General features: G+C 28.0%; 1 protein-coding gene across 2 annotated transcripts; it reads right to left on the reverse strand.

The window, feature by feature from the left end:
• Nucleotides 1–1276: 1276 nt before the first annotated feature.
• Nucleotides 1277–6619, reverse strand: LOC114167427 (cyclin-A2-4). Of its 2 annotated transcripts, none has more exons than XM_028052515.1 (12): nt 6452–6619; nt 4997–5321; nt 4562–4832; nt 4142–4278; nt 3424–3516; nt 3098–3231; nt 2735–2810; nt 2421–2497; nt 2265–2298; nt 2032–2181; nt 1823–1957; nt 1277–1707 (listed from the first exon to the last, which is right to left on the reverse strand). In XM_028052515.1, exons 2-12 carry the CDS (start codon nt 5267–5269, stop codon nt 1654–1656), a joined length of 1434 nt encoding a protein of 477 aa, XP_027908316.1. In that variant the 5' UTR covers nt 5270–5321; nt 6452–6619; the 3' UTR covers nt 1277–1653. The 2 variants fall into 2 exon arrangements, with proteins under 2 accessions (XP_027908316.1, XP_027908317.1); XM_028052516.1 differs by having other exon boundaries at nt 6434–6619.
• Between the last annotated feature and the right edge of the window lie 9497 nt (nt 6620–16116).

Below are 16116 nucleotides of genomic sequence, written 5' to 3' on the forward strand. Positions count from 1 at the left end.
TAATGTTTTAACAAAGAGTGTTGAGATATTCTTAGCAATAAAAGAAAAAAAAAACAGAAAAAGAAAGTACCAACTCTGACTCCATTACAATCTTGTTTCAGTAGTTTGAAGACAATAAAGAGACAACATCATTTTTAATACACCACAAACATGTGAGAAGTTTCAGTTTTATTGTAAAAAATAAAACATTATTATAAGGAGAGATTTCATCACATCTCACTAATAAAATATTAATGATAAGTAATATGTATAAATACTGTGAAAAATTATTTAAAAAAATGTTTTATTAAATTTAAGTGAAAAACGAGAATTTAATGAAAAAAAAAGTCATGTCTTTTTAATTTTTTGTTTTGTAAAAGTTGGAAAGGTTAAGAATTATAATATATGTTTACTAGACTCATTTTATAATATAATAATGATATTTTTATAAGATAAAAATTATATGTTTATATTAGTTTCTATATCAAATCATTATTTTATTATATCAAATTTGAAAAATATATATTTTATTCTAAATATTTTTAAATTTTTTCAAAAAGTTAAAATAGATATAAATAACATTGTTATGAAATAAGATTAAAATTCGATTTCAGACCAGTTAAAACAAGACGAGATGAATTGGTCCGTTGGCCTTTATATTTAAATTAAAAAAAAATTGTATTGTTTTTTAATTATGTATATTTTTATATTTAAATTATTTTTATTATGGAAACCATGCCTTCATGGATTATGGATTAAAACAGTGTTTAAAGAAGTTTATTTTGAAAAGTTTACTCTAAAAATTTTGTTCCAAATATATATTTTGTTCTATACAATGCTTTCAGTCGTAAAATGCTGTTGAGAAAACATTGATTTGTTGAAAAAATTAAAAAATTCATAATGTTGCAAAGCAAACAGAAGAGAAAGAATTTTAATCGGAAAAAATTTAGATCAGATGTAAATATGTATCTAAAAGTTTCCGCAATCAATAATGTGTGATTGGAATCATCAAATATTTCAACTTTTTCAAACCCGTCAGTAATTCGTTGTAGACTCGAGAAACAAAGATAAAATATGTACAAACTACATATCCAGCAAAAAGAGAAGGTAAAGAATTGAAGGGAAGAACTCCTGATCATCTATAGTGATTTAGCTATTGCAAGTTTTGATTAATACAAATAAACTGTAATTTCAATTATCTTTGAACATTTCTCCAGATACATACTCTTTCCCTTATGAAAAAGTCTATTACCATTTACTTCCAAACAAAAATAGTTATCTTAGTACAACTTCTCAATAAACTTGTCCAATGAACTTTCAATATAATCGATTATACAAATAATCGATCATCGAAAGAATTTAATATTCATAGTTATCCCAAATACACAGCGAAAGGACTGAGGGAGTCCAAGGTCATCACTGCAACATATGATTTCACAATGTCTAAGTCATTAAGCCTCATCTAAGGGTTCATTCTAGTTCTACATTAGACCGCTCATAATTAATGTACATACAAAAACATCAAATATTTGTTGTGTACATAAATAATATCAGACAGCTTAGCATGTAATGTACATAGTATCTCGGTGATTAACGAATGGTAGTTGAAGGGAAGATTACATTAGGAAGGATTTCACAATGTCTAAGTCATTGGTTGGTCAATCATCTTTGTCTTCAGAACAAAGTTTCAAGCACTTTTGGTGAAGACAGAGCTGCTACACACTTGAACTGGTGCAAAAACACATCCATTATCAACATCATGCAAGAAAAGAAAACCGTGAAAAGGGTGTTGCTCAGATTTGTATAAATGTTGGGAAAAAAGTGTTTTTTTTTGTATCTATACCTTGTCTTGTCTATATTTTGTGCGAATGGCAGTTAGAGGGCAACCATCAGTATTCAGCTGCAGGTCTTGCAGTGCAAGAACTGTGGTTTTCAAATCTGATGCTTTGTAACTGGCATAGTGTTGAAGTGTTGGATTCTGCAATAAAGGAATGAGTGTGATTCATGCTATCTAGCTTCAAGTGTAAGAGAAAATATGAATGAAAAACTAACCCATGGGTGGTTTGACTGATCCAGTGTCCACAGGGCAAGAAACACTGCTGATGCAGCAATGATAGAGGGAAGGAAATTCAAGAAACCATAATCCATGAGTGTTAGTTCAGCTAGGTAATTGGCCAGGTACTCTAATTCAAGGTTTGGATCCTGCACATTTTTCACCAGGTTAGTAACTTAGTATTACTAAACCAAATGATTTGGCAGCATTGCCCCAAGATCAATATTTTCACCTTGTATGAAGCTTGTGCTGCCCGAAGAAACCTCCTAAGAACCAAGAATGTAAAAGGGCAATTGCATTAAGATCTCTCAATAATAATTTGAAATTTTCTTATATGATCTTTTCATTTTTTGATATGTTATTTGATGATAAAAATGACTGAAAGTACCTGAGAAATGTTTGTATAGTGGGAGCAAACAGTTGATATTCAGACGACTTCAACACTTGACTCTCCATTTTCAGCACCTGTCCATTCACATTATTCAACAATTGCAAAGTTCACAAAATTATTTTCTTACTTCTGCCAGCATAATCCGTAGTTTTAAAAATGAGGTTTGAAAAGTCCTAGAATATGATGTTTGAGATTGAGGTTCTATGTTCTTGTGCATCGGTGTAAGTTAAGTAGTCTTCAATTTTTATTTGATAAAAACTTCAGTTTTAAGTTCATACATGTAAAGCATTTATTGAAGAAAAGTGACATACCTCAGCTTTGGTGTATGTATTGTCTGTAATGAAGCAGAAATCCTCAATACGCGGGGCATTAATTTCTTCGTACTTCCTTCAACCACAGAAACCATAATACAAAAAATAAACATTTCAAAATGCATTACAATTTACAGTGAAACAAATTTTCCAATCTCTTCATTCCACCTTTCAGCCTGAGCTGAATTATCAAGGTCTTAAACAATGACCATTCATTAAGCATCAATTGGATATGGAACCACACACCAAGATCAATCAAACATCATTTTTTTCAGTTCAAACATCATTACATCATGAAAGTAATTACATATGTTCAGTTCAAGAATAATACTGAGAGGACACAGTCAAAATTTGAGAACTTACGAGGCAATTAGCATGCAGGTGATACCAAGTAGCTGAAGTCTCTGTCTTTCAATGTAGTTTTTGGAGAGGAACCAATCTATGAGGTACACAGTGAGGTAAAGAGTGTCTGTAACCAATTTGTATTCCTCCGAAACCTTAAGAAAAAACATAGTAGTTCAGAACAGAGTTTGGTCTCTGAACAACACAAAAAAGTTTCCTAGTGAAACTTCTTATCATCTACGTCCAACTAAAGCATTTTTTGGCATCATCAACCTCACTCCAACTTCAATGACAACTAAAGCATTTTTTTTCCTTATTACCAATTCAGAAAATTAATTGAAACAAACCTCTACAAGCCAATCAACCAGTATTCCACGCATGCTTTGAGTGATATCTTGCTGCACCATCTCCATAAAATTAGGATGAGGCCTTCTTGCAAGCTGGAACACAGAATATCAGAAACAAATTAAGACAGCAAACATAATCTAAGACAAACAAATTAAGACAGCAAACATAATCTAAGACAAACAAATTACAGCAACTTTTTTTCTTATTCAGATCAAGTTATTCTAAAACCAACAACCCAGTTCAGGATTTTATCAGCATCCATTGTGATAATAGTGGGGTGTTGCTCATGTAATAGCCCATTAGTATTAATTAGATAATGACAAATCAAAACTCTCCAATTTCACTATTATTCTTAGCTATGTAAACTTAAACTGTGTTTTCATAGTGTCCTAGTCATGGAGTTAGATGGATGCAAATTCAAAATCTAGAAGACACTCCCAGTCAGAGCTGTTGAGGTGACTATTTCTACTTATCAGTCCACCATTAATGCGAAGAGTGAAACACTGATTTTCTAATACTAAAGGCTCCTGTTTTTTCCACCTATGTAGAGTGTACAGAAAGAAAACAATACTTAAATCCTCAACATGGAAAAGTTGGCAGAAAAAAGGTAGACATTTACTTGCTTTCATAACTACCACAGTTGACGAGAAAATAAGATCATAGGGTAAAGACATGATGACCACTGCATACAAATGACATTATATTTATGGCACAAACCTCAGCAACACGCATGGTGTCGTAGATATCAGCAGCATAGAGGCTGCACAATAGAGGATCCCCAAGATCATCGTCTATGCTAGTGATGTCTTGATCCTTCAACGCAGTTAAAACTTTCAAAAGGTTATCTTCCTTGGCTGCAAAATAGTTGTCTATGCATGTCAATAGTGATTTATTTAATATTAAGGAATTGAACAAATTCAAAAACCCGGTGAAAAGCCTTATACAACATATGATGACAGATTATTCTCAGTTAAATGCTTCCATGCAACAATTGGTTATAACATTAAGAGGAAACATCAATTTTTTATGACATTATTGTCTCACGATACATTTGCTTGAACACCACGATAAACAATCTCAAATTTAAGAAACTAAAGTACAAACAAAGTATGAGTCCTATGAGTATTTGAGGAAAACCTTTCTTCTGAGAAATCAAAGGTTGACCAGATATTCCAGACATCTGACTTTCAGGCAATCGAACATCCATGTTACACTCATTGGAACTTGGCCGCAGAAGTTCTTTCTGTTCCAAATTAATTGAGCACATAGTATCTTCTGATTTCAATGCCGTTTCCTGCAAACGTTTTTCTTTCGAGTCAACTTCAAATTGCAGTGAATCTACAGCCTCAGAAGGAACCACTTTGGAGTCATTAACTTGACCAGCCTTAGAAAGCCTTCTTTTCTTAGCCTATAAATCACAAAAACACAATGTTAAGTGAGGGCAGGAGAATAACTTTCCATGAATGTTACATTAATCCAGCAACAAATTTCAAGAAAGAAAGTAAACAGTGAACAACGAGAGATAAAGCATTTTCTTGCTCTAAAAGGTTGGGGCTTCGTCACGAAAAAGACCTGAATTTTATTTGAGTCGATACAACTCGTGTAAGCATTTTCACAGCAAACATTTGTAACATCCTGAAGAACGGTCCTCCTTTTACGAGGAACACATGTATTATCAGAAGCTGCTCTTTTTGAATTAACTCTGGATAACTGTTTCTGATTTTGCTGTGCTCTCTCTTTCAAAGGAGGTAGCTTTCCTGATGAACAATGAGCAGCAGCCCGAGCCCGTGTCACTCGACCAGGTAGCTCCCCAGTTTTCAGGGTAACACTGCTTTCTTTCTTCATCTCTGCAAAGATTCTGAGCAGCAGGAAGAACTATAATCGTGGTGTGTCAATCCTGCAACAAAAAGACCGAATCATACAAAAGCAAAGCAGAACAATACTAGTGTCTGTTGTTTCTCATCAGATGCAACATTTTGTACCGGATCAGAAACTTCACACCAAGAAAACAAACTTCATTTTCAAACTTTCAAGTACTCTCCTCATAATTTCGTGATTACATGGTGGACTAAGTCCATTTTGTAAATGCAGAGTGAGTGATCAAATTAGTAGGTTGTTAGTTATTGGATGACATTCAAAGTTCAATCTAGCTTAGAGAGAATTTAGCATAAAAACTGCGTAGTAACAAAGTTAACAAGAAGTCCACAAATCACATTTTCCCTTTTGCAGGAGAACAGGTTTGCATAAGGCGAAAAAAAATTCACTGTCTAAATGGGGAAAGAATGTTAAAAGATTTTACTGAAAACAGTGAACATGTGAGATCAGGAACTAAGTTATGGTTTCATCCGCTAACTCAACTTGTTTCTTGAACTCTTTGTGCAGGGAAACTTCAATTGAAGTTTCTTAGAGTGGCCAACAGAACGATCTTGTCACCAAAGAAATTTTGAAAAATAAAAATGCTTACTGCATATCCACTCAAAGATACAATTGCTTAAGAAAGAAAGATATGCAAGTTGAAGCAAATACATGTGTAGTGGACATCAGAGTTTTGAACAGCTAGGAGGGAATAAAAAGAACCCCAACAGCAATTTGTCAGTAAAATGGTATGGAAAAGGGAAAGAAATATTCTTTGCGAGTGGATATTACCAAAAAAAAAACTGTCTTTGTCCATGTAAATCAACATTCCAAAACTTCAAAAAGTTCAAGAGTTTAAGCACCAACCAAACCAATCTTCAATCAAAATGTGTAGTGTTTCCTTTTAGTTCACTTGGGAAATCCCCTTTTGAAAATCATACAAATGCACCCTCTATTCTCCACAGAAAAACAATAAAAACTCAATCTTTGTATTAGTACATTCTGTTTTAACTCCTTCTCTTGCAAACCCAACACAAGGATGAACAGAAACCCAGAAGCAACATCACCAACACAACAGACTCGGGTATCATCAAAGACGTGACATTGTAAAAAGACAAGACAAAAAGGTAAAACATTTATGTTCTGTTTCAGTACCAATGCAAGAAGAATGACCTGGTCTATCTTGCAAGCTCCACCACCTCCATTGAAGAGAGAGAGAGAGAGAGAGGAGCTCACAGACAGAGAGAGAGAAAGAGAGAAAGGGCTCCAAAGCCTTTCTTGGGAGGAGCTTGGGACAAAGGAAGAGACTGAGCGGGATGAGGTTGTTTAAAATCTTGGTGAAACTATGCTGGAAAAAAGGGAAAGGTTAAAAATTTATTAATGATGATAAAGATTGTTTCTGAAGAAATAATAATATAATATATGTGGCTCAGTGCCATTTCATTGTTGACTTTTGACTCAAAAGTGAAAGCCAGTTCATCACAAGTGAGTGAATGTCTTTTGTTTTTTTTGTTTTATTTATAGCAAGAGTACATGTTTTAAACTGGTATCCCAAAATTTCACGTAAATAAATTCTTAAAAAAATCATCTTTTTATATACAAGCATTTCATATATAAAAATACTTTTTTTATATATTTTATATGACTTCTACAAAATCTTATTTACTGTTTATGTTTATAATAACAGTAATCTTAGATTTAAGGTAACATAGCTTCCTCTGAGATCTGGTCGTGTATGTTGAAATTACTGTCATACCCTTTTTGTAACAACTCTTGACTGTTGCAGACACTGATGTTTGAATTAGTTGAAAGGGTAGTTTGGTAATTGAGAGATTTAGGTTAAGAATTAACTTTGTCAAATTGGTTGGAGAGTGGGTTCCTTAAAAGTTGAAACTGTATTAACATATAACAGTGGCATGTGGATTTTTGTAGGGTGCTTTTCTAGTGATGTGTGAACTTTGAACCTACAATATTTATGGCTTTAGTTTTTTTAGTTTAAAAGAAACAACAATTAAGAAGTTGCAGTTATTGATTCAAAAGTTAACAGCTATAACAACTTAATAAAACCCATATCATTTCAAGTTTAGGAGCAAGGTATTAAATTTAATTTATTAAATGTCATTGATTATTTTTAAAGTGGTTTAATGATATTTTAAAGTATGGGAATGAGATTTAATAAATAAATAAATAAATATTTAAGCATTTTACATTACACCTCATACCTTACATATATAATTTAATATTTAAAATAAAATATTGGACTTGTGTGTAGATGAACATTAATCTAATCCATGACTGCAGGTTTTAATATTCTTTTTCATTTATTTATTGTTACTCATTGGTCATTCTTTGATCCAAACTTATATCTATTTTAAATGTTGGTCATACTTTTATCTCCATTCTTTTTCAAGACAACTCAAGTTAGGTAGAGACACTTGTCTTCTTCTAACATTAATTTGCACCAATGTATATAGCTATGGTGGTCCTTTTTTTTTTATGTGTGTGTGTGCTAATTTAATTTCACTATAGTCATATTTAATGTGATTTTAGGTAGGGTACATTGTTGAAAAGAGTTAATGTTTTGACAAATATTGAAAAAAAAAAAGATTCAGCAAAAAGATTTCAAGATCTTAGTTGTTTCATATTGTTTATATATTACTCATTTAGTGTCATTGTTTTATTTATTTTTGGATTTTACTTTAGTTATGTTTTATTTGTTGTATATTTTTAAGTATATGTAAATGTATTGTAATAGTTAATGTTAACATTAAAAATGTGTCCGTGTTTTGTTAAAATGCTAAAACCAAAACGAATTTGGATTCTCTACTAGGTTTTTTTGTTGTTTATCTACTGTATTTCCATAATACACTGATTACCATTATTTTGACGTTTTAAAATATATTAAAAAAGATTTAAAATATTAACACAATGTATTTTTAATGTTTAGCAGGACACAAAAAAAAATAATAGAGAATATGGACTCAAAGAAAACACTTTAGAATCAAAATATGTTTTATTTAATTAAAATATTTAAAAAATGGGATCTAACTTTAAATTAGTTTAATTAAATAATTCATACTAAGATAATTTTCCGATCAACAATTCATATTAAAATATACATCTAACTTTAAATTAGAATTCAACAACTAAAAGTTGTTTGTAGCGTATTTAGATGGCTTGAAAAAAAAAAATATTCGTTTACCTTTACTTTAAAAAAATCGTAGGAAGATTAATATTTTTAAAGTATGACACGTTAAAAATGGATTCAATCAACTTTCTAGGAATGACCCATTTAAAATTGAATTGAACTTTATAAATACATTAAAATTGAAAACTACCTAATGTCATATATGTAAGTAAATATTTTTAAATATATATATATATATATATATATATATATATATATATATATATATATATATATATATATATATATAACTCTATAAACGCTCAAATTTGTTATAAATTCCTTTTTTAATTATTCGTGAAGTCAAATATTAGGTCTCAGTATTCAAAATTTTTATAATTTCTTTTAATTTATTATCTTCTATTTAGTTTATCTGTATTTTGAGTTATTTTAATTTAATATTTTATATATTTATTTCTAATTCTTAAAAAAATGTAACATTATAAAATTAATATAAAATAATATAGTGAGTAATATGGAATGATGAGTGATTTTTATTAATTTTATTAAAAACGTATTAGATATTAAGAAGTCATCAATGTAATGATAAAAAAAGTTCTTTATTGTTATAGATATCATAAAAGTCATCAAGGACATGTTATTTAACATATTTTAAATAAAAACAATAAAAGTCACTCATCATTTTATCTTAATTACAATATTATTATCACATTAATTACAGAAACTCACATTTACCTATATATATAACCAATATGTAGAGATCAATGAGACAAAAATGTTATATATCTGAATAATAAAAAATCAAACGACATAACTCAAATAAAAATAAAATATTTTGAATATTTAATAAACAAAAAAACATCAATAGAATTTGAAATTTAATTAAACATAAATTCTTTCGATACATTGACCTAGTTAGTACAGTGATATGCATATATATATATATATATATATATATATATATATATATATATATATATATATATATATATATATATACCATTACATGTGTGACTTTTATTTTAATATATTAAAAAAACTTTCATTCTAAAGACGATACACGTAATTTATTTTTAAAAGTGTTTGAAATTGATTGAATAAACCTATTTTATTTTTGTGTAACATGAATTCAAATGTTGGTGCAGAATTATGAAGGTTGTGTGGCTCAAGTACCAATTGTGCAAATCCAAATTCAAATTTCTGGTCATAAACAGAGTGAGATTCTGACAAAGAAAAAGAAACCATGTTAAGAGTGTAACAGCTAGACAAGGTAATTAAAAACTTTGGAATGTTTTGAATTTTTTTGAAGCATATGCAAAATAAAATTAAACAAAACAATGGCAATTTAATATGTTAAGCATGTGACTTAGCAGCTTTGGGACACACATATGCATATGTGAGGGGCATGTGGCTCCTCTCTGCCCCACAAATTAAGTGAAACTACCCTTAATATGTAAGTCCTAAGTCCCAACTCATCCATTTCAATATATTCTATATATTTGAGATTAATAGTTTAATTTAGAGTTAAATATATTTTTTTCTCTCAAATTTCAGTGAAATTTAAAATTAGTTTTTTTTTTTTTTAAATTTTGACCAGTTTAGTCATTCATCTTTAAGAATGCGTAAATTTAGTCCATTTAACCAATTTTTGTTAAGTTTATTTGACGTTTCAAGCGTATTTTATGATAGTATTTGAATTATTTACACCGTTTGACACATTTTTGCTTCAATGTTAATTCAAATATTATATCATAAAATGCGTTTAAAATGTCAAATAAAGTTAACAAAATTTGGTAAGAATCAATAAATCCACGCATTTCTAAATATGAAAGACTAAATTGATATAAAGTTCCAAAGAGAAACTAATTCCAAAATTCACTAAAATTCTAAAATTTGAGGGACAAAAAACTTATTTAACCCTTTAATCTAGTATTTCTCAAATATCATTGTCCAATTCTTTAAATTTTCTCTTATTGGTCGTATATTTAATCATACATAGAAAACTTGCATCACTAATTAAAATAAACGTGTGCATAAGTCAACATATGGATCCACATTTTTCCAACCTCATTAACTTCTTGTTTTTTCTTAAAATTAATGGAAAGAATTCCTTTAATTATGGGTTATAGGTAGAATTTATTTATTTATTTATTTTTACTTTTAAATGCATTAATTAAACAATAACATGTATGGTCTATTTCCAAGATATACGATTTTTTTTTCACATATTTTTGACTTGGGTTTATAGGGTTAATACAATATAGTATAGTCGTAGGTTAAAAAATGGAGTTGATGGATTAGTTGTTAAGGTTAACGTTAATTATTATTTGTAAATATGTTTTATTGATAAGTGTTCACCATGCATCACATGATGGTACCCAGTGGACCCTCCCATTGGAGACAAATTCAAGATCCCTTTGATGAGGTTTAAATTTCTTTGTTGACTTGTCAAAAGTGAACCCTTATTGGTTCTTTAGGTCACACGAAGATGGCGATGAGAAATAACCTAAAAAAATTTAAAAAGTGAAGTCCAACCTAACTTTGTTTAAATTTTGAATACATAAACAATTTTTCTTGTGGCTTCAACGTTACTAACATGGTGAAGGAAATTTCTGAATCTGAACATGGAAACTATAATACGTGTTTGGTTTCCATCAACTTAACCAACAAAAAGTTTAACCATGAAAATATAAGGGTGAAATATGTTTTTTGTTTCCTTAGCTTTTAGTAAAAATTAGAATTAGTTAATCTTCGAAACTTTGATTAAATTTAGTCCTTCAACTTTAGAAGTACGTGAATTTAATCTTTTTAACTTAATTTTGTTAAGTTTATTTGACGTTTCAAAAGTGTTTTATGTTTTTTGTTCCTTAACTAAAAATTGGAATGAGTCCTTCTTCGAAACTTTGATCTAATTTAATCCTCAACTTTAGAAGTACGTGAATTTAGTCCTTTTAATTCAATTTTGTTAACTTTATTTGACGTTTCAAACGCGTTTCATGTTTTTGGTTTCTTAACTAAAAATTGAAATTAGTCTATCTTCGAAACTTTGATCAAATTTAGTCCTTAACTTTAGAAGTACATGAATTTATTCTTTTTAACTCAATTTTGTTAACTTTATTTCACGTTTCAAACGCGTTTCATGTTTTTGGTTCCTTAACTTTTAGTAAAAACTGGAATTAGTCTTTCTTCGAAACTTTGATTCAATTTAGTCTCTCAACTTTAGAAGTACGTAAATTTAGTCCTTTTAACCCAATTTTGTCAAGTTTATGTGACGTTTCAAACGTATTTCATGATAACATTTGAGTTGTTTACACCATTTGACACAATTTCACCTCAACGTTAGTTGAATGTTGGCTAAAAAATGTGTTCAAAATGTCAAATAAACTTAACAAAATTTGATTAAAAGAACTAAATTCACACATTTCCAAAATTAGAGGACTGAATTGGGTCCAAATTTCGAAAAAAGACTAATTCCAATTTTTACTGAAAGTTGAGAAACCAAAAATATATTTAATTTAACTCAGAGTATAAAATTGTGGAAAGAAAAAGCCATAAAGAACACATGCACGATGATGGTCATTGTCTGAGAGCTTTGAAGAGAGAAAAAACAAACATAATTGAAACTCAGCAGTTGCATGGATTGGTACTTTGAATGCATTGGTCGAGAGGGAAACTTCGTAATAATAATTGAAATTAGAACTATATTTGGAATTTTGTTCGTACTAGAAAATTAAAAGAACAAAGTATAGAACAAAGAGGACAAAGAAGGAAAGGAATAAGTGGAGAAATCATCACTCGTCTTATTCACCATTATTCAAGTAAAAACAATGCATACTTTGATGTTAGGAGAAATAAATTAATATATGTTGTGGTATATATACAAAAATCACTTCCATCCAATTTTCTTTTTTGAATTGGAGATAAAAAATAATAATAGAAGTCGGTAAAAAATAATTAACCCCATAACCATCTTTTTAAATTAATAATAAAATATTACCAAAGAAATTACTTCATTAATCTAACTCCTTATTACTTTAACTTAGTTCTTATATTTCATAGTTAAATTTTCTGACTTTTAAGTATTGCTTTTTTCACTTTTAGTTGAGGTCGTTTTTTCCTTGTCGATTCTCTTAAGGCTACCACACTAATTTGTTTACTTTTGTTTTCCTTTAAATCAAATAAAATGTTATAATAGAAATAAATTCTGCTTCAAGTCAAACTTTGAGTTTAGTCGATTAATATTAACAAACATATTTATATGTTTCTTTTACCCTTGGACGTTAAAAAAAATTACTTATACAGTTAATTTTAAAATCATTGTTAATTAATTGAAAACATTTTTCAGTGAATTTATTACGCATAGTGACTTATAATAAATATTAAGAAGTGTCACGTTCTTAACTAATTATTATGATTGTGAAATTTAAATTACCTCACACTACTAAAAAAAAGTCATATTTTATGTCAATTTTGTTTTGAAATTTTTTTCGTTGATAATACTTATAAATTTTGTTATAAAAAAAATTGTAGAAAATTGCTACCAATTTTTTTGCAAAATATTTTGTATAAAATACTTCTCACAACAAATTTTGTATGAACTACATATGAATTTTATAATTTTATAGAAAATAATTACCCACAAAAGAATTACTTATTAATTAAGATTCTTATAAAAAATAGCAAAAAAAGGTATTTTCTTGTAATTTGTTTTAACAAATTTGCAAAAAAAATCTCACATAATATAAGAATTTTTAGTAGTGCCAATACCACAACTCCACTTCATGAAATTAATTGGATATAGGTATAACAATTTTTTTTTAATTGAGTGTGAGAGTTTGATGGTTATACACATATTCGTTCCATCTATGTCCTCGTATTTGTTTTAGTTTAAAAATATTAATTAAAACATATTTAATTTATTAGACAATCTAAAAGAAATTATATTTTTTCTTAATTATGTGACTTATTATTTTTAAAGTACATATTTAATCATTTTAGCTCTTTTAATTATTTAATATTTATTCAAATTTTTTTATACTCTTATTAGTTTTAAATTATTTGAAAAAAGTAAACGAGTGTGTACGAGTATCACTATAAATATTGAAATAAATATGACAGTTTTAATATGGCAGTTTTAGAATGGTGGAACAATATCCGACTCTGAAATGTGCATGAATTTTAACTTTGAGAATGAGAATATGGATGAAATTATCAAACTCACATTCCCTTTGTCTTGTTGTCATTCATATATAATTGCATCTACCTATATATTATAATTTGTCCATATTTATAGTTGATATGAAATGTCCAACTTACTCTCTTATGTGAAGTTATTGAGTGTTCTTCTGAAGACATTAAATATGAAAACAACAAAAATGGTTTAATAGTAAGCGACAAAATACACCCAATTAGTCTAATTCAGATATGTCATTGGATCATTAAGAGATATTTTAAACATTAAATACGATAATATACACACCTCAACCTTATTATTCCTATAATGTATAATATAGATTGTCGTAATAATGAGACACAATATTTATTCACATTAATGAATATGCTTTAGTGAAACTTTTATTTAACCAAAACTTTGTTGTTATTCTTTAAATTTCATTCTATGGAATTGCCATTTATTTGGATATACATGTCCATTATTATAATGTAACTTGATAAGCATTTGTTGACAATGCTAACCTTGTAAAAGTATATCTATAATGCTTCTTCTTTCTAACATAATATATATATATATATATATATATATATATATATATATATATATATATTCCTTAACTTTCATAAATTAAAGTTAGTTCCTTATCGAAATTTTGTCTTAATTTAGTCTTCTAACTTTATAAGTGCGCGTATTTGCATTTTAACAATTGTTTTGAGTTTATTTGATGTTTTATAAGCGTTTCATGACAACATTTGAGTTTTTTACACTATTTTACATATTTTTGTTTTAATATTAACTAAAAACTATCATAAAACATATTTAAAACATTACATAAAATTATAAAAATATGATTAAAATAACTAAATTTATGTATTTATAAAAATTATTGAACTAAATTAAATTAAAAATTCAAAAAGAAAGTAATTTTAATTTTCACAAAGACAAAAACACAAGCCTGTATGTAATAATTAAATTTCTGATAAATTTATGTTTCGTTCTTATATGTCTATTTTTTAACACATAAGCGGTAATTGATTTTGTATCATTCGAATTATAAAATCAATTTGTATTACTGTGTCTTTCAATAGAAGTATGATTTCTCAAAACTTTGTCACTTAAAAACTCGTACGTATACATTATGTGAATAATTATAACTTTACGGAGGTAAGAATGATTTTTAATGTATAGATTTCTTTTTAAACATTAAAGATTTTACATATTTAATTATGATTTCTCTAAATTAAATTACCATATAATTTATGATTTTGCGTTTAAGTGATAACTACTATCATCATCGATGCTCAATCTATTAAAAAAATTAACCACTTCGTTAAATTTGAAAAAAATTACCCGCGCATGAACCACCCACATTTTTTAACATCATGGTTTTCCTACTTTTGTTTGTCGTTAGCAACAATTCAATATATATAAATATATATATATATATATATATATATAAAAATTTTTTTATAGTTAATGCAATTGTACAAAATCACAATGAACACTAAAAAAGTACAAATAATTATTTAGTATTTCACTTTCAACGTAACTTTTTTTTCCAGCTGGTGAAATAATTTAAAAAACACAGACTCAGAAGTTAAATTGAAATAAATGGATGAGCTGCCCCTTTCAACTAGATTGGGACTATTCACATTCAAGATTGGGTCATAACAGGCCAACTCTGACACCACATTTGGAACTCTCTAACCAAACACATTCTTCTTTCTTTCCTTATTATTGCACAATTTTTTCTAAAAAAAAATGGCACCCTTTTGATTCCTTTTGTTTTTAGTATATTTTTTTTACTCAATTTAGTTTTTGTATATAAATTTTAAATTAATTGAAAAAAATTAATGTGATACTTACTTTCGGTTAAATGAGTGTTAGTTTGAAAGTGTCTTATATAAAAATTTAGATTTATCATGTGTTAAAATCTAGGATTAAATATGTTATTATCCTTTAACTTTTGGTGAATTTTGGAATTAGTCTATTTTGAAACTTTGAACCAATTTAGTCTTTCATCTCTCGAAATACGTCGATTTAGTCATTTTAATCAAATTTTATTAAGTTTATTTGACATATTAAGCACGTTTCATAATAGTATTTGACTTAACATTGAAGCAAAAATGTGTCAAACAATATACACAACTCAACTACAATCCTGAGATACATACGAAACATCAAATAAATCTAACAAAATTTGATTAAAATGGCTGAATCCACGTATTTCGAAAGATGAAAGACTAAATTAGTCCAAAGTTTCAAAATGGACTAATTTCAAAATTCACTGAAAATTAAGGGATCAAAAACATATTTAACCCTAAAATTTGAATCATATGTAACATGTCAAAATTATAGGAGTTATAAGATAGAAGATGACATAATTTTGACATGTGACAGACTTAAATTTTGATACATAACATTTTTAAATAGTGATAATACAAATACAAACATTAAAAAAATTTAAAAATTTAAATATAAAAACTAAATTCCTAATTTTTTTAAGCATCACACACT

This window comes from Vigna unguiculata, chromosome 10 (assembly GCF_004118075.2).
Source record: "Vigna unguiculata cultivar IT97K-499-35 chromosome 10, ASM411807v1, whole genome shotgun sequence".
Lineage (NCBI taxonomy): Eukaryota > Viridiplantae > Streptophyta > Magnoliopsida > Fabales > Fabaceae > Vigna > Vigna unguiculata.

What these genes read in the sequence shown, in the direction of transcription:
- LOC114167427 (XM_028052515.1), bottom strand. Translation starts at nt 5,269, where the DNA reads ATGAAGAAAGAAAGCAGTGTTACCCTGAAAACTGGGGAGCTACCTGGT. An exon ending in ATACATACACCAAAGCTGAG is followed by an intron (nt 2,498 to 2,734) that starts GTATGTCACTTT and finishes GTGAATGGACAG; the next exon opens with GTGCTGAAAATGGAGAGTCA. An exon ending in CAGCACAAGCTTCATACAAG is followed by an intron (nt 2,182 to 2,264) that starts GTGAAAATATTG and finishes AAAAATGTGCAG; the next exon opens with GATCCAAACCTTGAATTAGA.